Source organism: Tinamus guttatus, unplaced genomic scaffold (assembly GCF_059628265.1).
Source record: "Tinamus guttatus ecotype Peru unplaced genomic scaffold, ASM5962826v1 Tinamus_guttatus_pri_ptg000030l, whole genome shotgun sequence".
In the NCBI taxonomy this organism is placed as follows: domain Eukaryota; kingdom Metazoa; phylum Chordata; class Aves; order Tinamiformes; family Tinamidae; genus Tinamus; species Tinamus guttatus.
Window position 1 is genome coordinate 2,576,364 of NW_028288564.1, and position 22,615 is coordinate 2,598,978.

Here is a 22,615-nt window from a genome sequence, read left to right on the forward strand (position 1 = left end):
GGTGCTGTTCTGGGAGGTACAGTCTTTCAGAAATGTCCAATTCCTGCGGCTGACTGCGGGTCAGACCTTTACATTAAGCTTTTCTTCTAGAACAAAATCTAGATGAAGATCTGAAGACAGACACCAGAAAACAGTGCTTTGTTTACATGTTGAGAGTTTAGAATAAAAAAAAAATGCAATCTGTTTCAAAATTACATTCAAAAAGAACTCCTGAAAACTCTTTATGAAAAGACAGCGCTATTTGCTTTTGCTAGGTAGAAAGCAGAACCTTTTTGATGGCATTCATACCTTATTTGGGAAGTATTTTCCGGCATCCATGGGCAAAGTTGCTCAAAACCAAGCATCAGAACAACAATAAAGTGGTAAAGCTACAAAGCATTTTTTTTTTATCTTGCCAGACCAAAACACTTTTATTCCTAGAAGTGTCCCAGAAGTTCATTAACTTGTCTGTTTTTGGAAGTGATTTTCTTTTTGCTTCAAATCTTCTACTGCTCTTGAAAATGATTTTGTTTACATCAATACACAACTATTTTTTTTCACTCTATGTTAGATGCTAGCTGTCTTACTGACCTTTTTAACTTGGTTTTGCTTTGAAGAAAAAAAGTAAATGTTATTTTAAGAGGAATAGATTCAGTGGTAAATTGGACTCCAGCCAGAAGGGTTTATAATCTAATTCTTATGAAAAAAATAATCATTTTGATATTAGGAGCTGAAGCACTTCTCTGTCTATGTGAAGCATTGCTGTAAAATCAGGAAGCTCAGAAATTCTTGTTTTGATCTTTTATATATTGTTATGTAACAGAGTTAAAAACATTGTTGCCCTGATTAATAGCAATTACTAGAGACTCCTCACCATCCCTCTAGAAAAGAATCATGCATATTTGATCCATGATTCTGCTTTTCCTTTTCTCCTTAACATTTCAAATAATTCAGCTAGACCGTCCTCGTGAATTGGGTAAGCAGAGCCGTAACACCTACTTAGGGGAAGGGAACTATCTGGTTTCCTTGGAACTTGGGACCTTCTGGCAAATATGAGGTTGAACCAATTTAAAGCCTGATGAAGTGGTAAGTAATGGACATTCCTGAAGTGTCTGAAATGGGATCAGCTGTTACTGGCAGGGACCAGCAGGTGCAGAGCACTATGTTGCTGCAGGCAGGGGCTCCTCTAGGACAGGGCAGCTGGGGAAATGTCCTGCAAATTGAACGGGAGCTCATGGTAGAGCTTTGGCAGTGGGAGGCTCTCGGCGGACTTGGTGGAGGCTCTCAGTGAGTGAAGCATCCTGCAAGCCTGTGCTTACCTTCTAGGTGCTAGCAAGTTTATTGCCTTTTCAAGGGTTCGGGAGTGAAGCCTTGTGGAGACCAAAGTATTTGCAAATTTAGGAAGACTGGCATAAGGCTGACAATATCTATCTCTTATTTATATTTGTGGCATGATGGCAGTGATCTGAAGCCATAAAGCTACTCAATTGCACATTTGTTTAACTTCACACTTCTGCTATTGTTATAATTTCCCTTTCCTTTCCCTTTCCTCTCTTTTTCACCCTTTATTTTATGTTGTATTTGGTTTCTAAATTGACAATTGACTTTGCTTGGAGCAGCAACGCTTCTTTTTTTTTAATACAGTGAATATAGTAATAAAAATAGTCTTTTGGGGGTTGCAGATTAGTGTTTTATGTACCTCTGGTTTAGGTGGGCCTTAGAATGGTAGTGTATGCAAAAGCATGTAATGTGTTAGAAATGGTTCTTTTTTCATATGTTGTTTTTAGTCATTAAATGCAGACATATTGTGTTGCATCCTACTTTAATATAAAGGTCTGTTGGCAAAATGTGGCATTTTCTCTCAGCTGTTAGCACCCCTTGAGGAAAGATCTATTGGCAAAGAGCAATCTGCATAAAACGCTGCTAACTTCAGGGTGTATTTCATATGTCAGAGACTGCAGCACCCCTTTGGGCCCCAAAATCATCATTTTTTTTAAGATGTAGCTTTCCCAGACAAGTTATTGTAGCCAGGAGGCAAGATACTTTAGAGACAAGTTATCCTACACACTATACCTTCTGCATTTTTGTGCTGAGATTTTTCTGTGAGGTTTGACTGAATAAAGAGCAGTGGACTGAGAACTGACCTTGGTACCATGGCGTTATCTGAAAGCTGTGCTTTCTAGGTGGACTGAGGGCCAAGCTTTCAACCTTTCAGTAGCCCCCGTGAAAACAATTTTTTTGAATTAGAAGCTGAGCGAGTCCCCCAGGGGCAGTCGTGACCCTCTCGAGCAGAAGCAATATAGCTGGAAAAATGCCTTGGTTTTATTTTTGCACTAAGATAACCTATGACAGGTGGAAGGCAGGGAGATAAAATCAGAAAGTTTTAGAACCTGGCTCAAAAGCCTGTGCGGCAAACTTCAAGAATATGCTTATGGCGACAAACCTGTGAATAGTGAGGAATTAATGGGGATGCTGGCAAGGTGCAGACAGTGTGACACTGATAAAGCCTGCGATGCTGCCACCTACTCCTGTATGTGCCCACAGCTCCCTCGTGGTGGCAGTGGAATAAATGTTGCCCAAGAGCAATGGTTTGCTCTGTGGTACGAACTGGAGCAGACATCAGCAGACTGGTGTCTGACCTGGGAGAGGTGTTGACAAGAAGAAATCACAAACCACCTCTAAGAAAGGAGCGTGGGGCTTTTCCAAGGGAGGCTTTTTCTCAGAGGGTGAGGCAGGTCCAGCAGGCACCATCATCAAGCTGTGACAGGTTGTTAATGTTCCCCCCTTTTTTTTTCTTTCCTTTTTTTTTTCTTTTTTTTTTTTCTTTTTTTTTCTCTGCACTCAGCTCAACGAATCAGCTAAACAGCTTATTGAGATGGACAAGACATGCTTAGCTGCTGCATCTGGCTGTGATGTCCCCTTGCCATCTGACACCGCCCTGGCAGTCACTTTGGCGCAGTGCTCTACCTTAAACAGTACAGGAGCAGTCAGTGCCATCCAGAGGCACATTGAGGGCAAGAAGAATGCCAAGAAACGCCACTCCTTCACTGCTCTCAGTATGACACACAAATCCTCCCAGGCCATGAGTAACAGGCACTCCATGGAGATTAGCGCTCCCGTTTTGATCAGCTCGAGCGACCCACGAGCTGCTGCCCGAATCGGAGAGTTGACTCATCTTTCATCCAGTGCTCCAGCCCAGGTAACAACGATGCATAAATGAACTGTAATGCTGAGCTGAGGAGAGGCGAGTTGCATAAATAGCTCCGTTTATTAGACTGGGAACATCATAAGCACCTAGATGGTGGCTGAACGAATGGAAGTGGGTTTTGCAGAACTGCACGCTTTACACACCGTTCTGCTTTCCACTGGCCTACTCTTTTCAATGACATTAACTTCTAACTGCCATAAAATGTCATTATTTTGTGTTAATTTTCTAACTGAGGGGTACTTAAAGGTCTTGTTCTTGTTTCTCTCCTCAGTCCTGGTTTGGGATATTTTGGGCTCCCAGTAATAATTATCGCCAGGCTGACACTTGATAGACAGGCTTTCAGTTCGTTCATATGTTTCCTTTTCCTCCCCCTACAACTCGTGAAAAGATCAAAATAATCACTATGCCCATTTGTTAAGACAGATGAGTAGAATTACCGTGGGAATAATAAAGAAATAGTGACCCAGTTTTAAGTCTTTTGTACGTCTGCATAGCCAGAACAGGGCAGCTGAGATGGCTGCTAAAAGTCCGTTTTGAAAGAATGTCTCTCAGAAATTAGAACTGTCAGCGTGGTGATGCATGTATTTGCAAAGGCAGGAAAATACACAGCTTTGTAAGCTGGTTGTTGAAAGCACGCAGCCCAGAGGGCCTGATTTGTCATTGCCTCTTTCAAAGTAATTTACACCTATGCAAAGTTGTTTTAAATTGCTGTCGTTCTAATTTGACAGTATTTTGTATGCATTTTTCTTCTGCATGCATTGATCACTGGACAGGTATGAGAATCTGGAGAATAAGGCCCCAGAAATGTCATATTTGTTTTGCAGTAATGGAATGTATTAACAACTTTAATGGTATAAATAATTTATTTCAAATGCAAAGTGTAGCTTATATTCCATCACTTTAAGTTACAGAAAGTAATAATTTTGAGAGATCCTATCACCTTTATTCCCTAATGTATTTGATATCCTGTAGGGTAGCAATGTTGGCATGAAATTCATATGTTTGGGTACACAATAGGGATAAAAAAGATTTTTATAGTAATTATTTCCCTATAGATTACTGAAAGAAAAATGAATGCACTGTATTTTAAGAAGCATTGCACCTGGCTAGTAGCTCAACAACTCAGCAAGGTTTTAAATTAGCATACATGCTGATTGCACAGGCCTTTCCCTACATTCTCCTTTCTGATGAAAGGGAGCAAAGGCACGTTCTCTTGAAAATCCCAGCAGAACTGGAAAAGAACTTCTGAGCTATGTCTTCTGAAGCCTTGGCAGAGATATGAGCTAGACTCACTAGGGATATGCAATTGCCCACTGTTTCTGTGGATAAGGGAATCCAAATGGTAATTCGCAGTTTGAGGAAGCAGAAGAAAATGGAGAATAATAATTGCACAATATTCTACACACTTTGTGTGCAGCTCAGCTTCTCTTGAAGCTTTAATACAGTTCAGTACAGCTTCTTCCTGAAAAGACGGAGTGTAATCAGGAGTTCACTGCTGAAGTGAAGCACCCAGTTGTCCCCGTCTTTCTGTGCTTTGGGTTGCACCGTTGAGCACACTCAGACCACACAAACAGGATTTCTTCTGGATGAACCTGAGCTAGAGCATACATTTCCAGCACACACCCATGCAGAATCAGTCCATGGGATCCAACCAGAACTAGTCCAAGTAAAAAGCCAAAAGCATATTCACAGTCGACACCGGATCCTCTGTACTGATGGTTTCACTCTACAGATCATGTCCTTTAGGTCTGCGCTGCTTGTTGATGTGGAGGTAACCTAAGTGTAATAGGTTTTTTTCCACCAATCATTTAATGGAGCAATAACTCTGCTGAAAATAAGGCAGACCTGCCCTTTTCCCATGCCTGGCTGTACATTCCTGCTTCTTGCACCTGTGACTGAGGGCTGGGACAAATGTGTGTGCAGCCGTGCCATATCCCAAGCCTGGGAGTGCTCCGTGGGGCAGCTGCTGGCCGGGCCAGGATGTGTGCGGACAACCGGGAGAGCGCGAATGGCCGTGGGCAGCACAGTGCAGGGGCACATCCACTCCTCTGGACAGGAATGACTGTCCATGCCCATCTGCAGCACCGTGGAACCCCGCATGGGGGACTACAGTGACTTTCCTTATCTCTAAACCTGCTCCAGGGCCTCCAACACACAACCTGTGAAGCGAGTTTTCATCACATACTCTTCACATAGGTGCCATACTGCTGCTGAATGCATGGTGGAGCTGAGGCTGTTTCATGTAGGAGCACATATGTACATAGGAGCATACATGTCTTGCTTGTAGGAGACAGCAAAGCAGCTTTGTACAGCTTCAATTTAGCTCATTTTTTCCCTCCTGCCTTTTCCAGACAAGGTCTTTCTGCCATAAAGCCTCGTCTTCCCTCTCACCCCCTCAGTGGGAGGCTGGTGGTGAGGATATGACCCTCACACAAAGCACTGCATGTGCCAGGATATCCTGGGACATCTGTGCAACAGCGTAAGTACTAGACATGGGTGAGGGTCCACAACTCGTCAAGTAAATCACACCCAGCTTTTTGGCACCCAGCATGACACATTTGGACTTCACAGAAATGACAGTCTGTGGCTTTTCTGTTCTTATATTAGTCAAGAAAAAATCACGCACACACTTGCTAGACTCATGTGAAGGCTCACTGTAAGCTAATGAGACACAAAAATAAGATGATAAAGCAGAAAGTGCATAATTACTCTCCCACCTTTTAACAAAATAACTGGCATGCAAAATTCTCCTCATTTTGAAGATCATTGTGGCACTTGGGTCCAACTGGTTGGGGACACAGAGGGCCATTAGGGATTACATGTTTTTCTCCATAATTTCTATACAGTTGATCTATGAGGGCACAGTCTATGGGCACTTTCCAGAAGCATCTCCCAGGAGGCGCAGATGTAAATGTAGGCTGGGCAGCATGAGCACAATATATCAATCATGTCCCAGCGGTTCTGCATGTGTGCAAGACTCACACAAATGTGCTAGCTTTGGAGGGACTACCTTATTTCCTGGCCTTATTTGCTTATTTACTCTTGATCTGACAGTTTGTCAAACTTCTGTAAATCCCAGATAAATAAAAGTCTTCAGATTTGTCTGAGTAAGAAGAAATTGTTTTTCCAGGATGTATCTTTGATGAGTTAAGAAAAGGCTAAAAAATTATCATAACAAAACGTGGCTTAAGTTTCCTCATCACGATGGGACCATTCCCTTTCACATGCTGGTCAATGACCTGCTCCACCAAGACTCTTTTGTATTTTATTTCAACAACTGGTAGAGCAAAATGTTCTCTGGAGTAAATTACGGTTGTCAAATTGGAGTCCTCTGGGCTGTTAGTTGGATCCCTTCTCTGTAGTCAGTGTTACCTACAGAAGCAAAGCTAAGGCTGGGCTGTAACAAAGCCACTCGTGTGTGGCAGAGGGACACGTGACAGAGGGAGAGCACTGCAACCCCCGTTTTGGAGAGTGAGTCTTCTGCCTGACATCAATGAGCAGGTTGGCAGAGAAGGCAGCAGAGCACTTGCCTTGATCAGTGCTGGCCAGAAATGTCTTGGCCAGAATCCAAGAGGGGAAAAGAAGGGATGTGGTGGCTCAGATCAATCTTCGTGAAAAGAGGTTTCCCTTTGCCCACACCCATTATTGCAGCTCCGAGGATCCAGTCACCCCAAATGTGATATGGGCATGCGTGTTTACGTCTGCTTTCCAATGCCTTTTTATTGCTTTTGAGTTTGAGAGATTTTAACATTTATATTTTCAAACTTTGCTAGAAATGTAGATCTGTGAAAAGAAAAGCAGAGCTGACACTCTCATTATATTCTCTTAAGTGTAGGAGCTAGAGGCTTCAGAAAAATGCCTCGCTACGGAAATGCTTGCAATAGGATCACAAGAGCTACCAATATGAATTCTCCTGCTTTCAGCTGTCTTAGTTAGCTCCACAAAGAATTTGAATTTATCTCTTACAAAACAAATAGCATTTCTATATATCTACTAATACCATAATTAGAGGGATTACATTTTAAATCAAAATGTCAGAAACTCGCTTCCTTCTCTGCCATCTGCTTGGACCTGACATGTCCCTGAAACAATTAATGGTACTGCAGCCCCAGACAGAAAATCAGCCCCATGTTCCTCTTTTATTCAAGTGTTTGAACACCAGCCAAAGTAGCATGAGCAACAGAGCCCTGGGCTCTCAGGTACAGGCATTCAGGGCAGTCTGTGGATTGTTCTTGTTCTAAAATGTTCCTGGCATTTTTAAGGTAAGTGTTCAGTATGTCTCGCTAGGGATTTGGCAGCCTGACAGCCTACAAACTTACTCCACTGAGGTGTTAGTGAGAGTGTGGGCGACTTGGTAGGAAGGCCGTGCAGGTAGCTGCCAACCTTATGGGTAAGCTCTCCCACCCGTGGATCTCTCACCTTTTCTTTCCTCCCTGGAGGAGGAACCGATGTTCCCTGCAAGTCACCCTCACAGCCTTCGAATGGCTCTTTCAGTAACTGCCACAGGTCCCTGCTGGTTTGCGGCAAATTCAGCCAAAGCGTATTTTTTTATAGGGGAAACAACAAATTTGCAGTTTCACTGCTGACTATCTGGCAAACTTGTACCTTTCCTTTCACCATTAGAATCAACATTTGGTTTGTTGTTGCTGTGTTTTTTTTTTTTTTAACATGTTCTTAAAATTTCCAGACACTTCACTATTGTCTGTTTAGCAGATCTCCTTAGAAAAAGAAATAAAGGAGTTTTGTTCACTTCAATTATCTTGAGTTTCTCTGGTATTGGGAGATTAACTGGAGGATTTTTCTACCTTTTTATAAAGTCCCATGCACTTTTTGCTGTGCCTGGTCCCATGGACGAGCAGAAATACATCACAGAAGTTCTAGAATAGCATCCAGTCTCTTACCATAGGCAACTCACTGGTGCCCTGTGGAAAAGTCTTCTTAAAGCAAGCCCTGAGGATCTGAGGTGCTTGCATCTGACAGCCAGCATTTTCTGCAGGAGACCTTTAAGGGACACCTTTCCCTCTGCTGAATTGATAGGAACCTAAAGCATAGGCACAAATTTCAGATGTTTGAATAAATGTGGAATATATATTCACCCCTTAAAAGTGATTTCATACATGGGACTATATTGTTATGGCTTTTGTCTGTTCATATCAATTGAAACCAGACTTTCATGCTGTGTTGACAGGCTTTTTTTTGTGTATGTGTGAGTTGTCAGACTATTATAAGCCTCCTGCTTCTCTAGAAGGGCACATATTTATGCACTTTGAGCACTGACACACACGAGAATAAGACCAGAGTATGAAATCATGTGTTTTGAAAGCATTTCTACATATTGTTAACTTAACAAGCGAAGACTAAAGGCCTTCAATAACATGTTTCTGTTCAAGTGGAACCAACTCAGTTGTTTCCAGCTAGCTAAGATATACTTGGAAATGAATGAGGCCTAAAAGTACATTAATACATAACAAGCTTAGGGACGCTCAAAGGTAGAACAACCAACTCCAAGTCACATAAGCTTGATAAAATAGCACTGAAATAGTGCAGACTGGAAAACTGCAATAGTCAAGACAAAACAAAAATTTGTTTTGAAAGGGGCAGGGCTGTGATTTTCATTTCTTTTGCAGACAGATTTACATGCACTATGTTTTATGCCTGCCTGCTGAATGTCACTCATAAGAACTCCATCTGAAAGACAATAGCGTCTGTCCATGATGGAGAATGCCCCAATGTGCTGATGAAATGGGCTTTTACTGAAGCTGCAAGTGATGCTGCAGGCCTGGGATGAAGCTGGAGCTGAATTTGATGATGGATGCAAGGAAGCTGGTCATAACTGAGACTCCCCTGGGTGCCAGGGAGGTCCCACAGGGCAGTGAGTGTGCCTAGGCCTCAGGTGCCTCATCTTGCATCCATTTTAACTCCTTATGAATTATTCTACCCTGCAATTTGGGAAGGTCAGAGGTCAGTATTGCTCCAAGTCCCCTGTCTTTTTTTCTGAAGGAAAATGCATGTAATGAATAATGAAGTGAGGCTTTGTGCACACCAGCATAATGGCTGAATGTGGAGAAAAGGAGCCTCCCCACCAAAGGGACTCGGATGTGTATTTTAAACAATTCATCACCATGCACAGGAAATCCCTTTGTATCTGTGTGTGTTAGCACAGGCTCCTAACCAGAGGCCACACATTCAGGAAAAGCTGAGACTGATGTCTTGCACAATTCCAGTCCCAGCCATTGGTAGTATTTGAAACAAAAAGTCTTCCCTGGAGTGTCTTTCTATATAAATCATTTGGAAATGTGACTCCTTATCAGTTACCTGAAAGTGCTGAATTTTAGTTGAAAAAGTGCAATAGCAGAGCTGTAGTTGAGCCTTGACTGATAACCTAAAAGTGCTGACCACGAGGAGCATACAGATTATGATTAAAATCCAAAGACTAAATATGAATCTTATATTTTCAAGGGGTTCTGAGAAAAGGAAAGAAATTCAGTCATTTTTCCATTTGTTTTGAAGTCCAAATTGTATACAACCTGTATACAACTCTGTTATGCTGCGAAAGGCAAACCGACCAGACGTATATTAATGAGACTTAGACAGCTGAAGGCAATGGCAGCTGTGCCAGGGGATTTCACCAGTTAAAAAGGCAAAAGAGAGGTAATGTCAGTTGAACTGACCTATGTTTCTGTCATTTAAACAGTGGAAGAGACTGAACTGAAGTCTAACCTAAACTGTTCCCTGTCCTTGTATATTCCCAGCTCTAACCAAACACTGACTATTATTTGCATCTCTATTTTAAGTAACTTTACTAGGAACTTGCATTGTGAGGGTGGAGTTGTTTTTTTTTTTTTTTTTTAAGAAATAGAGTGTTTCAAGCAGTCATGTAAGCTATGTCTTTTATAGCTAGCAGTAGGTCTTTAAATGTACTCTATGTGCATTTGGGTAATACTGCATAGTTCATCAAAACTGCTGCAAATGAGACACATTAACTGGCTGAGCCTATTGACTGGTTACATAAGCTACCAAGAATGCAGGTCAAAGCAGAATCACCTTTCAGAAACTACCCGCTTTTAGAGACAGTGTTTTCTCTTTATCCCATAATTCATCTCATGATAAATGCATTTTGAAAGATTTTTTTTCAAGAATCACAGAAGCTGTTTTTTTACTGAGTCTAAGTAAGAAGGACATGCTTTAGGATGGTGTTATGAAATCCTGTTGACTGTAAAACAACTTTTTTTCACATGCTCCTCAGAGTAGTAACCCAAAAACATTTTTCCACTGGAATCTATTTTTTTCCGCAGGGCTAATCCTGAGGCTTTAAGTGACCTGCTGGTCAACTATCGAGTTTTGGAGACTCAGGAGCAAGCAAAGTACTCTCTTGATATTTACACTATACCACAAAATCCTGTCCATCTGGCAGATGCTATGTGTACATGCATGACATTTTAGCAGAAATTACTACAATGTGTATTTTTCGCTTTTTGTTTGTTTGGCTTTTTTTCTTGTTTATTTGTCTAATACTGCAATTTCCCTGAAGGGGAACTCTTAGTAAAGCCTTTGCACAGGCTCCTGATGAGTTTATTGTTCAATTATCAAAATCATAATTACAAAATTGTGATTAAATTAACATCTTCTAGAGGGCAAACCCTCACTTTAAGCTTTCTGGTCTCTCCACCTGTGATTTTTCATGTTGTTGGATCCCATCATTGCAGAAATCTATTTACTGTAAAACCTCTGATAGCTGCGTGGAGAGCCAGAATACGGTTAATAAGTGCTGAAAGGGCTATCCTGAATAAAATATAATTTTCATGATTATCCACATAATGTGTACTTAGTCCTCATTTGGGGAAGCTAAGAAACTGCAAACCAAAATAATCAGTGCTCTTATAAATGGCAATGTCAGGTGAGCCTATGGGAAAAGACGGAAAAAACTTTTTTTCCTCCAAGTTATAGGCATCTTTTGATTGCATAGTAGTGGAAATGAAGACTACGGACACATGCTGACATGACTCCTGCAGCTCTCCAAGTAGCTTCACAGTCTGTTCACAGAAGGTACGGTCCAGAATTTTTGGCCTCTTATGAATCAGGGCCAACGTGGTGCTAGCATAGGCTGGCATAATATTCTGCCTTACCTTTATGGTACAGCCGTAGACATTTGCAGATTGAGGGAAACCCGTAGTGAATACTAAGTTATATAAATGTAGCTCTATTTTTTTGCAGGAAGGAGCTGAGTATTTATGCAGCTGCAGCTGTCTTTATGTGCATGTATTTGTTTTTACACACATACCATTAAGGAAGAAAAAGCCTAGCATTGCTAAGTCTGTTTTACTTCCCGCTTTGATAATTAGCATTTGATGAGACTACTTGATCTTGCCTGCAACACTTTTCATCAATACTTGGTGGCACTATCATGCATTAAGTGCTTATACATTATTTCTAGGAGCATTAAGGCCCGAAGCGATTGCCACAGCCATTGTTTTATGGAGTCAGTGAATTAGAGAAATAAGTTGCAGGAATCATAAAGACCGTTAGCTGATCTTCTGCGGTATATTCAGAGGATGGTATGTTAACCTATGTGAGTTGAATGTTTGAATGCTTTTCTCCTATTATAAAGTAATATTAAAGGGAAATTTAAAGTAAGCTGTAAATATGCATTCAAGACATTAAAAGAAATTTGCCTGTGAATTAATGAATGTGGAAAGTGCCCTGTGGTGAAACAGTGCTGGATTTGCTTTGAAGTCAAAATACAGATTTCTAGTTGGTGATTTTCAAGATGATAAGAACATTCGTCTGATAGCAGCAGCAATTATTTTTCTGTAAAGGCTGCTGCAAGTTGCAATATCGCTATACTCTGTTCCTAGTTTTATCACTGTCTTCGGGACAGACTCCCCTCAGACTGAGTCCCATGTTTATGCAAGACACTTCAGTAATCCCCACAGGTACTATGTCTTTCCAAAATCGGCCACAAACATAGCCTTAAATTAGTAGTACAGATCTGAAGTATATCTGCAGAGGAAAAATTTTTAAAAAATAAATAATTTTTTAAAAGATATTTCGTGCTGGTGGAAGTTCATGCTGCTAATTCTCATGCTTTTACAGAGGTGGATGAGAAGAGAAAAAGCATCAGGGAATGAGGGAATGAATTGAGATGAGGTTTCAACCTAGATGGGTGGTTATTACCCTTAATTTCCTGGCCTTTTACAGACTTGTCAGTAGTATTTTGTGAGGTTGGCTGCTTTTAAATATGTATCAGAGCTGACACAAGAGCTGACACATCTCAATAGTGTATTATTTACTCAGGAGTGTATGCCATAAAGTGTAATAGAAATATACCATTACATATACATTAAACTACAGTTTGTTTTGATGTTCTCTTGTTCTCTTGTAAATAATACTTATTAGTTGAACGAGGAATGAGATTGAGTTGTGCTTAGACAGCTTCACATGATTTCATCAGCATCTTGCGCCTGTGTGCATAGTTCTCGAGTTTTTAACAAAGATTTAGCCCTCCACAATACAGGTAATGTTGCAGTACTACTAATTGGGCAACAAGAAACAGAAATTAGCCCAGAGATATCCAGAGGTGGTCTTTAGAATGCTTTTGTGTGATTGTTTTTCTGCGCTGCTTGGTGATGGGGCCGAATTGTCCTTTAGAAGAAAAGAACTATTGCTCTTGAGCTGAAAACATCAGTACTGGCAAGTGGCACTCAGAGGACGCCAAACTGAAGTCATGTCAAAAGCCAAATGTGTCTGTTTAACGTCCTAAATACACAGGAGATAACTATTAGAGTCTAGTTCAGAAAACTATGCACCACCATCACAGTTAATGGCCTCCTAATCAGGAGGTGCTACAGGCTGATTACACAGCAGGGCACGTCTGGAAACTCAATGGATAAATGTTTAAAGGTATTAAAGGTTCATAAGGATACATAGGGGCACCAAATGATGTTTTCAGAAGTGATTGCAGTAAAATCAATGGGGATTAGGCACTGCCTCCCTGGGAAAACTCTACAAGGTGCCTGTGTTTCTCAGTAGGTCCCCCTGTGCCTTTTGAAAACCTGGTTGTCAGCTGAAGTCTCCTCTCAGGGAATGCTTCGTGGCTGTACATAGCAGGGGTGGTGAAGAACGATTAAGATGCAATGCTGCAATGTTTGGGCCCTCTCTGTGTGACTCTGTTTGTGTGCCAGGTGCCATAGCTAACACAGGGACATGATATCAGAAAGGAAGGATGTAACACGTAGACCTCCCAAAAGCTACCAAAACAAAGAACACAAGAATCAGGACACAGATTCCCATTCCCTAGAGCAGACAAAGAAGAAAGGATGACATTTTTAGTACCTTGTTCCTTAGATCACAATAGCAAAAGTACAGCCTGGCTCCAGGGCTGAATAAAGAAGGAGAACAAACTAAATCCTGCCACTAGTTTTAAAGGAGAGAGGCTTGCAGTGTACTCCAGGAGGATTATTAGTATTACTGGTAGCTGGGGAAGTTTGCATAAATTCGTAGAAATGTTTCAACAAGATTCTGAGTGAAGAGGTAAACTTTCCATAAAGGTAATCAAGAATAGGAAGAAATAAGAGATCATTCTCTCACCAAAAATCGTTCTCTGCAAAATCTTCTTGCAATTATGACCTTGCAGAATAATCTATCAATATTGTGTCTTCCAGTATGCGCTAAGGAGTGGTATTTTGGAGCTAGGACATGACCTTGAAGGATGAGGCTTACAAAGCCACCACCAACTTTATCAGGAATGGTAGTTTAAATGCAAAGCTGGGGAACATTCAGATGCATAGTAGCAATCAGGCAGCACTTCGAGAATTCATCAAGGAACACAGAGGCATGTGAAACTGCAAAGGAGAATACTTGTGTGCAAGTAAATGCCCAGGTGCAAACAGAGGAGCTGAATTCAGTGAAATGGAAGACCGATAGGTCCTGCAGAGCAAAGCTTCATGGTAACATGTGGGGTCATAGGCTGAGACTGGCAAATGCACCATTGTGTCAAAGCTATAGAAAAACTGGAGCACAAGAAAGAAGGCAGCACTGGCATGTGCATGATATTAGGCTGTACGAAGTGGCAAAAATTAATGGTTTGCAAGGTCCAGGACAGCACCAGATGTACCAACAGCACAGCAACGCAGCAAGCAAGAAACTGAATGTCAAAGTGACACAAAATGTCCAGGACTATGAAGATTTCTTCTGATTTACTCAAGGGAAGAAGGCAACACTGCCATCAAGCAATGCGAAATGAAAATCACGTGGTGTCCTAATCACTAGCACAATATGCTAGCCCAAGAGTAATAAGCAGCTAGAAAGGACTTGGGCTCACTCTTCCAGAACTGGAGAGGACCCAGAAGCCAATACTTTCAGTGCAGGCTGGTGAGTGACTGGAGGTGATGGAGCTGTGCTGCTCTCGAGGCTGGAGTTGGTCTCTGTAGAGCACAACGCTGCTCTATAGAGATGGGCTGGCCTAGCCTGGTTGCTTGCAGCATGCAGTCATGGTGGGAGAGATGCCAAACTCTGCTTTCACCGAGGTGTGTGCAGAGAGGAAGGAATAATAGCGTGTGTGTGGCAGTGTTTTGATTTTCTCTGTTTATATGGTTGCACCCTGCAGTTGTTTGCCCAGCCTTGTTTTTTTAAATTTTTTTTCTTGTGAGGTAAAAACTAAGTGTTCTCTTTTACTGGAAGAGGGTGGAGACTTGTCTGTTTTCCATTTTCTTGGAGGTAGTTTCACCAGTGCAGAGAAGATGTGCATTGGTGGCACATCGTGAGGAAGCTTGAACCACTGATTTTTCACTTACCTCCTGGGTAAGGCATTTGCTATGTCTGTCTGCCTAGCATCTTCCACAGCCCCTACCTGTAATAGCCAGTTCAAAATACCAAATGAGGGATCATTCTCCAGCTATCCCTACACTTTTTTATTTTTTTTTCCTGTAAAATGATATTATGTCAGTAACATGACAGGCAGGATTAATAGAGCTTTAGTCACAGAACTGGAACGAACGCTTACTTTTGCACATCGGACTAAGAACTGCCTGGAACCTTCTTTGTTTGAGCAAGCAGCCAGAAAGTGAGGAGAAATAATGAGAAAAAGGAGATGGACTTGTCACTACAACTTTGCAACTAAGAGTAGTGGGTGATGAGAGAGGAGACAGCTTGCTTCTTGTCGCCAAAAGCTATGGAATCACAAAGCACTGTCTTCATATCTTGCTGCAGAGTTTCATAATGATGATGTGTTAATATATAGCAAAGCAATATAGATTAGCAACACATTATTGAGACATGACACTGTAATAATTATGTGGACTTCTTTGGAAAGAGGTGACATTGAAGTCTGTTAATTAAATAGCAATGTGTGCCTTGGTTTAATTCAGTGTAATTTTTAAGTGCAAAAAAAAAAAAAAAAGGCCCCTATGTCTGTTGCCAAAAATACATCAATATTTGCAGTTTATTATGAGGTACTTGGAGACAGGAAAATTACGTTGAAGGTCTGTGAACTACCCAGAATCTTTGCTGAACGTCCGAATCTGCAATTTTCACATACAGTCCAGATCTTGTTGTATGCAGCATTTGGCTGGAAATACTAACACCTTTTACTGAAGTAAACCATCACAAGCCCCATTTGCCCAGCTCTGCCTTGTCTTTGCAGTAAAGATGTGTTGCCACTGCCCTTGCCATTGCTCCAGGAGAGGTTTACACTCAGGATTCATTTTTAGCATAGATGAATTGGGACTTTGTTGCGACAACTCACAAGAGTTTGCCCTACATACTTTTGCTCAGCATTAAGCTTTGAAAAACAGAAGGATTACATTTAGAAATGTCTTTCAACAGCTATCTGGAAAATATATTTGCTCAGCTCTTCATGCTAGAGAAAGTAAAGCAAAAGTGGAGTGGACTTCTACTGTATCCGTTCAGAAGTACTCCTGTTCTGGGTCATCTTGTCACTTACCTCTTTTTCTTAAGGAGAATAATATTTCTGATGATAAAAAATGGTATACTGAGAAGAGATCTAATTTTGGAAACTGAAGAGTGTGTTTTTTTCCATAGGTCCATAAGTTGTTAATGAAAAAAATAAGAATTAATAAACTAGCTACAGAGATTACTTTATCAGACAAGGTACCATTGCAGAGTTATACATGCTGGGCTCATTTTATAAAGCAGTCAGTTGGGTTTGCTTTCTAAATGTTTCAAGATGCATGCAAGGTATAGGGTACAGATGAATTTCTCTGATGCGTGCATAGAAATGTTGTTAATAAACTAATATCCCTTGTGTCAAAATGTATTATTGGAATGGTGACAGCTGAAAGATGTCTTTTCTATGCAGTATCATGAAGATAAAAAGTTTGTGATTTGACACAGGGTGTGATTTCTTCCCCTGTGACTTCTCCCCACTCCATTTCACGAAGAAGTGGGGCTCCTTAATGCATGTGTGTTCTCGTTTGTGTTTTTCAGGATTCCTCTTCAGCTGGAACAGGCACGGTGGCTGGTCCCAGGACAAGTGCAATAATTGGAGATCAAGGAACACCACCGAAGGTCCAGCTCCCCCTCAATATGTAAGCAGCCATCTCATCTTAGTCCCTGGTTACTGTTTGTTTCAGATCTTGTGTGCATGTATGCTTGCCCTTTGAATCTGAAAGCCTGGGTCTCAGACGAACAGCATTTGGAGCACTCAGTTACTGCAGTTTCATACATTGCCCAGCCTCTGCAGAAGTTGGAAAATGAACAGTGAAAGGCGAGAGCCCCTCCTTTTCTATCTAAGCCTTTGGTTTTTTTTTGTTTTTTTTTTTTGCTCCTAGTATATTTATTATAGCTGTATGAATCACTGTGAAGCAAATGGAATGTCTCTGAGATAGAATGACAACTCTTATTCCTTCGATTAAAGATCTTATAAAGGTACAGACCCATACAATCACACACTTGATGCATTCATTATTATCCAGAAAAAATGACCTAGTTACATTTTTTTGTCACCATAACCAAAGATATCAAATGAACTTTTTAAATGCAAGAGAATTGTGATCATATGAGCTTTGGAAGAACAAATGTTTGACTGGATACAGAAAAAAAAATTATAGATTTCTTTATAACAAATTTCTTATAGCCCAGTTGATTTATTTGGTACCTGCCTAGATAAACTACCAAAACCTTTCCTCTGGTCATGTATGTGTTGCGAAAGCGGTAGAAACATACTAATGCACAAACATGCATGCAAATAATTTAGGGTTTTGTGATATAGGGAGAATAATGTCTAAGTGCACAAATAAAACCCTAAAATAGGATAGCAAATCTATTTTAAGGAAAATAGGGAATTTGGAACAGAACAAAAACAAAAATGTTCTTAAGTATGGTCTTTTTAGATTATTCCTCTTCTGTGTCTTCTTATACTATTCGTAAGTAAGTGAGGTCTTCCTACTATAGGGTACTGCACAGCACGCTTGATCCCACAGAGAGGTCACATCACCCTGCAGTGATCCAGTGATGTCTGTGTGACATACACAGGGACAATAATTTGCATTAAATGTTGCTCAGATTGGGAAAACCTAATAGGAGTGTTTCCAAAATTTAGTTGCTAAACCAGGATATCTTCCAGCTCCAGGAAAATAGAACATGCTTCTGACTCCATCTCTCAGCAAGCCATGCCCTTCCCTTTCCCATTCTTCTCCCATAGTGTCCCTCGAGAAGCAGCCTCATAATCCGGTCTGTCATTTTATATTTACAAGCCAAGTTCCAGTCAAAAAGGAAGTGTTATCTCAAATTTGTAACAGAACCAGAGAGGAACAGCCTTAAATAGAGCCCTGGGAATTCTGTGTTATAATTAGAGTCACAGACAGCTCCCTTAGGCCAAGAACATGAGCTACCTTCTAAGTCAGAAATTCTTTTTTAGGGAGCTTTTTATAAAGATATTGGCTTCATTGAGGTCTTACTGCTCAACCCTTAGTCTGAACGTTTCACATAGCCCAGAATAACTTGTTACTCCATTTTGTGAGATTGCAGTTGTTGTTGTTTTACCACTTTAATCTCAGCTGCAGAAAGTCTGTGAGCGAAGTTTTACGTCTTAAATCTAGAGAACGGTGAAACGCAGCCAAGTCCAAAGGCTTTGGCTTAAAGTGAAGCCAGCCTCAGCAAGCTGAGCTGCTAGCCATGATTCTCTGCCAAAGGCAGGGCCCAGAAACAATTGCTGGTGAGTGAAACTATCTGTAGTGAAATTGCTTTCAGATGTGTCTGACAACAGGTGTGTGACCCATCTCTCCCCGTGGTCCCCTACCCACCAACCCGTTTAGCGTCCTGACGGGGTCATGTCCAGTGAACATGATGAAACCCACACAGAATCAATGTGCTTGTTGTCCCAATCTGTTCTCTCTAATGGACAGGGTTTTCACTGCTCACATAAGTGAGATCCAGAGTAAGCATTTCCATTTTCTAAGTGCTGAGATACTTCTGGTGGTATTTCTGCCTGAGAGAATAAAACAGAAACGAAGAGAAGATTTTTGCCTTAGTAAATCAGGTCTTACAGGCTTAACGAGAGCAAATTCCTCAGCACTGCAGTTGTGTGACAGTAGCATAGACTTGGATGAAGCATAGGATAGGACATTCCCATGCAACAGCATTCTTTGGGGTCAGGTTATCCAGTCTTCATTCAGCTCTGAGGGCTGGTTGCAGAGTTGTCCAAGTAGCTCTGGAATGAATCAGACCGGGTCTAGCAGAACCATCACTGAGCCAGAATTAGTAAATTTTCCTAAGCCCTTGTAAACTCCATGTTGATCCCACAGGCATCCTTGAAGTGTGTTCAGCGAGCATGCAGCAAGATGTCCAGCCTAGGGTGAGATGTCAGGATTGTTAGCTTAGGACATGGAAGCAGCTACAGTCCCCAGATGTGATGGAGAACCAGCAGCAGTGGCTGCTCGCCTCAAGTTGTGCAGTAGTCAAGCATTGGAACAGGCTGCCCAGGGAAGTGGTAGAGTCACCGACTCTGGCAGTATTCAAGGAACGTGTAGATGAGGCGCTTAGGGACATGGTTTAGCAGGCATTGTGGTGAAGGGCTTATGGCTGGACGTGATGATCTTGAAAGTCTTTTCTAGCTGTAATGATTCCATGATTCTAACATAGCCATGTTGGTGTGGCATTGTCTTGCATGTTATAGGTGATCAAACCTAGGCTGGGCCCGTGTCTGGGTTTGGAGAAGCCTCTGTCTCCTTGCTGACTACAGTGGAAACCCCCGGGACCAGCGTCCTGCCTTCCCCACATAGGCCGTGTGATCACATAGGCAGTGTGATCACCAGTCCATTCAGAAAGCACTGAGCACGTCTGTTGTCCCAGAGTTGTGCCATGCAGTTATCACACAGAATTATGAGTTTTGCAGGGGATCTTGGTACTCTCTCCTGAGTATGTTTAGGCTCATTTTGATTGCTGATTAATTCTGACTTCCTGAAATTTGAGCTGGGGGAATTTTCACAGAGGAAAAGAAAGAAACAAATAGGAGAGCTGGAGACAGCTATGACAGAAAGTAACCTATAGTCCTCTGATGTTAGTTAGGCTGGTTTTCCTTACACGTCCTTCCAGCAAGTCAATCTGTAAATTACATCATTACATATAGACTTTTGGGAAAACAAAACAAAACAAAAACCCCAAACCTTTATCTCTCTCAAGTGAGCGCAGTCCCGGCACTTCCCATTGTGTCCTAGCAGAGTAGTGTGCAGAGGATTTACCACTGAAGCTTGGAACCTTGCTTCAAGTCAGGGAGATGCATTTTGATGTTCTGCAGTTCATACGTAGCCTCATATTTTCCATCACGTGACCCACGGCAGACCTGATCAAGGTCACCTGATTATACAGACTAAACGAAGGATGTGCAGGATGGTTTCTCCCATCTGTTGACTAATGAAATATAGTTTCTGATTAGGTCTTCCTACCCTATGCACATGGTAAATAGAGCCAAGCGCATCAACTTAAGGATGCTCCAAGGAGCTCTTACCAAATATTGCATATTCTTCTCATTACTGCTGTTTATTTACTGCCTTCAGAATAAAAATAAAGAAATCTACTGGTATCATAAAGAAGTAGAATCAGTAAAACTAACAGGATTTATTTCTCAATTATATTTCCTAGAGAGCAGAAATAAAAAGCCATGTATCACTTTTATTGGCTGAAGTCCACAATCACAATGATTATAGTTAACATTATTTCTCTGATTCACTGTTATGGTGGGCAGCAAGTTTCTTCTTACCCAGCCCCTACCCTAAAAGCATTTGTAGTGCACTTGGTAGTGTCAATGCAATCTTTGTAAGTGTTTTCCCATTCATCCTAATCTCTCTACATTGTCTCCAGGAAACAAAGAAAATGGGTAAAAAAAAAAAAAAAAAAAGCCCTCAAGGAGGCATAACCTTGATCAAGAATTACCAGAAATCCCTTTTGTATTTGTAGAAAGGCGTCAGCACCAAAAATTGATATTTACAAAGAAAGTGTTATTTACTGTGTGCATTCATGCTATCCTATCCAGAATTTCCATAGTTCCCCAAAGTACAAGCAATCATTCTTAATTTTCAACAAGGATCTCTCCAAACAGAGAGATTACCTTTAGGGACTTTAAGTTGTAGTCATTTCATACCATTAGACACCTCCCTGAAGTAATGACAGAAGAACAAAAGAGAGATAAAAAGAAAGATTCTAAACAAAGAGAATAAATAAAACTATAATTAAATATAAAAAGTTTTGCATAGTGGGTCCTAGATCAAATATTTATGAATATACTTGCATACTTGCAAACTATCTAAGGCCAAATTATATTACTTACTTAAGAAAAAAAAAACCCAAAAAACAAAAATAAAATTGTAGAATTTGGCCCTCTATCCTTTCTTTTTGTTGCTTTACTCACACCATGTAAGAATTACTGCCCTGGATCAGAACAGTTCAGTGTGTTGTTTCTAGCACCAGCCAATATAAAAGCAAAGAGAAAGCTGCAATAAAAGCCGTCTTAAATATTTTAAAATAGCCTATCCAGAAGGAAAGTTTCTTCTCACGATCCATTTTAGAGGTGACTCACACCCTGAACTATTGGATATAAACTTCATCCAGATGTTAGACTTTGGAAATCCCTGCTATGATAATCCTGAATATCCTTGCTACCAGTGTGAAAGCCCAGTCCTTCCTGTTAAATTCTTAACTTCAGTGCTGTTTTGTAGCAGTGTCTTCCTCTGACTGTGCATTAGGTGCAGAAGTTTGTCCTCCTCCTAATATATCTAAATTACCCCTTTCCTTTAATCTCATTAGCAGCACGCTTATCATCTTAGCATTTGATTGATCTCTTCTATGCCATTTCTCCTTCTGTGTACTGTAATTATGTTCCTTCTTAATCACCATTTCTGAGCAGTGTGTGCACCATAGCACTTTCTGCTCCACGGGGCTGTGATTGACCCGGGACAGTCCTGGTTTGACGCCATCTGTGTGTGTGACCTCTCCTTGCAGCTACCTAGCTCTGTACGCCTACAAGCCTCAGAAGAACGATGAGCTGGAGCTCCGCAAAGGGGAGATGTACCGGGTCATTGAGAAGTGCCAGGATGGCTGGTTCAAAGGCACCTCTCTGAGAAGTGGCATGTCCGGAGTCTTCCCAGGCAACTATGTGACCCCCGTTTCCAGGTGAGAACCACTGGCCAAAAGTGGATACTCCTGGGTAGAGGGTGGGAGGAAATCTGTGTCTTCAGGATAGTGAAAAAAAAAGGTAAATCTGTTTTTAAGCATTTCCCCTCCAGAAATTTTTCAATGACAGTGTCATCCATTGTAGGCTTCACTGACGCAGCTTTTTGGTTGCAGCTTCAAAATTATTCATATTTTCAGAAGACTTTGTTAATTGTTTTTAATGTCAGCACTTACAAATGGTCGGATGGACCCAGCCTTAATTATTTTAAAGAGTCTATTGGTTAATGATTTCATATTATGGAAACAGTGGTCATGAAATGGGGATGAGCAAAGTAAGGAATACTTGTGGCTTGCTTTGTGGTAGCCTTGATTTAGATTTTGTTTTCCTGAGATCAAAGCTCTTGGATTAGTTGGATCAGGACTAATGTTTAAACCATTACAATTGATTCAGCAAATTATTTCCTGTTAACTGTCTCTGTCTCAATTGCACAAGATGAGAAAAGGAAAGAATAGCATGTTTGGGAAGGAATGCCATTTGTTAGAGTTCAGTATTGGAGAATCTCAAATCCAAGAGTATTTGTAATCTGGAGTCTACTCTGCAAAATACTCTACTAGCTGAGGAGAAATTTCACCAGTGTCCCAGACTGCTTTGTCTCAAGTGCTCCTTGAATGTTGCCAAGCGTATGTCCATTTCTCCTTTAAAGCAGCTTTGGGTTTGCAAATTGCACTCACTGTTCCTCCTCGCAGGCTCTGGGTCTCTCCTTCCACATGCACACAGTTCCCACCATTTTTCACTGCTCTCCA

The 22,615-nt window shown here is 41.2% G+C and overlaps 1 protein-coding gene across 1 annotated transcript in view; it reads left to right on the forward strand.

The window, feature by feature from the left end:
• Positions 1-22,615, forward strand: part of SH3RF3 (SH3 domain containing ring finger 3) — a 237,705-nt gene that overhangs the window by 173,552 nt on the left and 41,538 nt on the right. Inside the window, exons 4-6 of the mRNA XM_088530028.1 lie at positions 2,825-3,178; positions 16,631-16,731; positions 21,641-21,811. Coding sequence (XP_088386154.1) covers positions 2,825-3,178; positions 16,631-16,731; positions 21,641-21,811 — 626 coding nt within the window. The remainder of the gene's footprint in view (positions 1-2,824; positions 3,179-16,630; positions 16,732-21,640; positions 21,812-22,615) is intronic.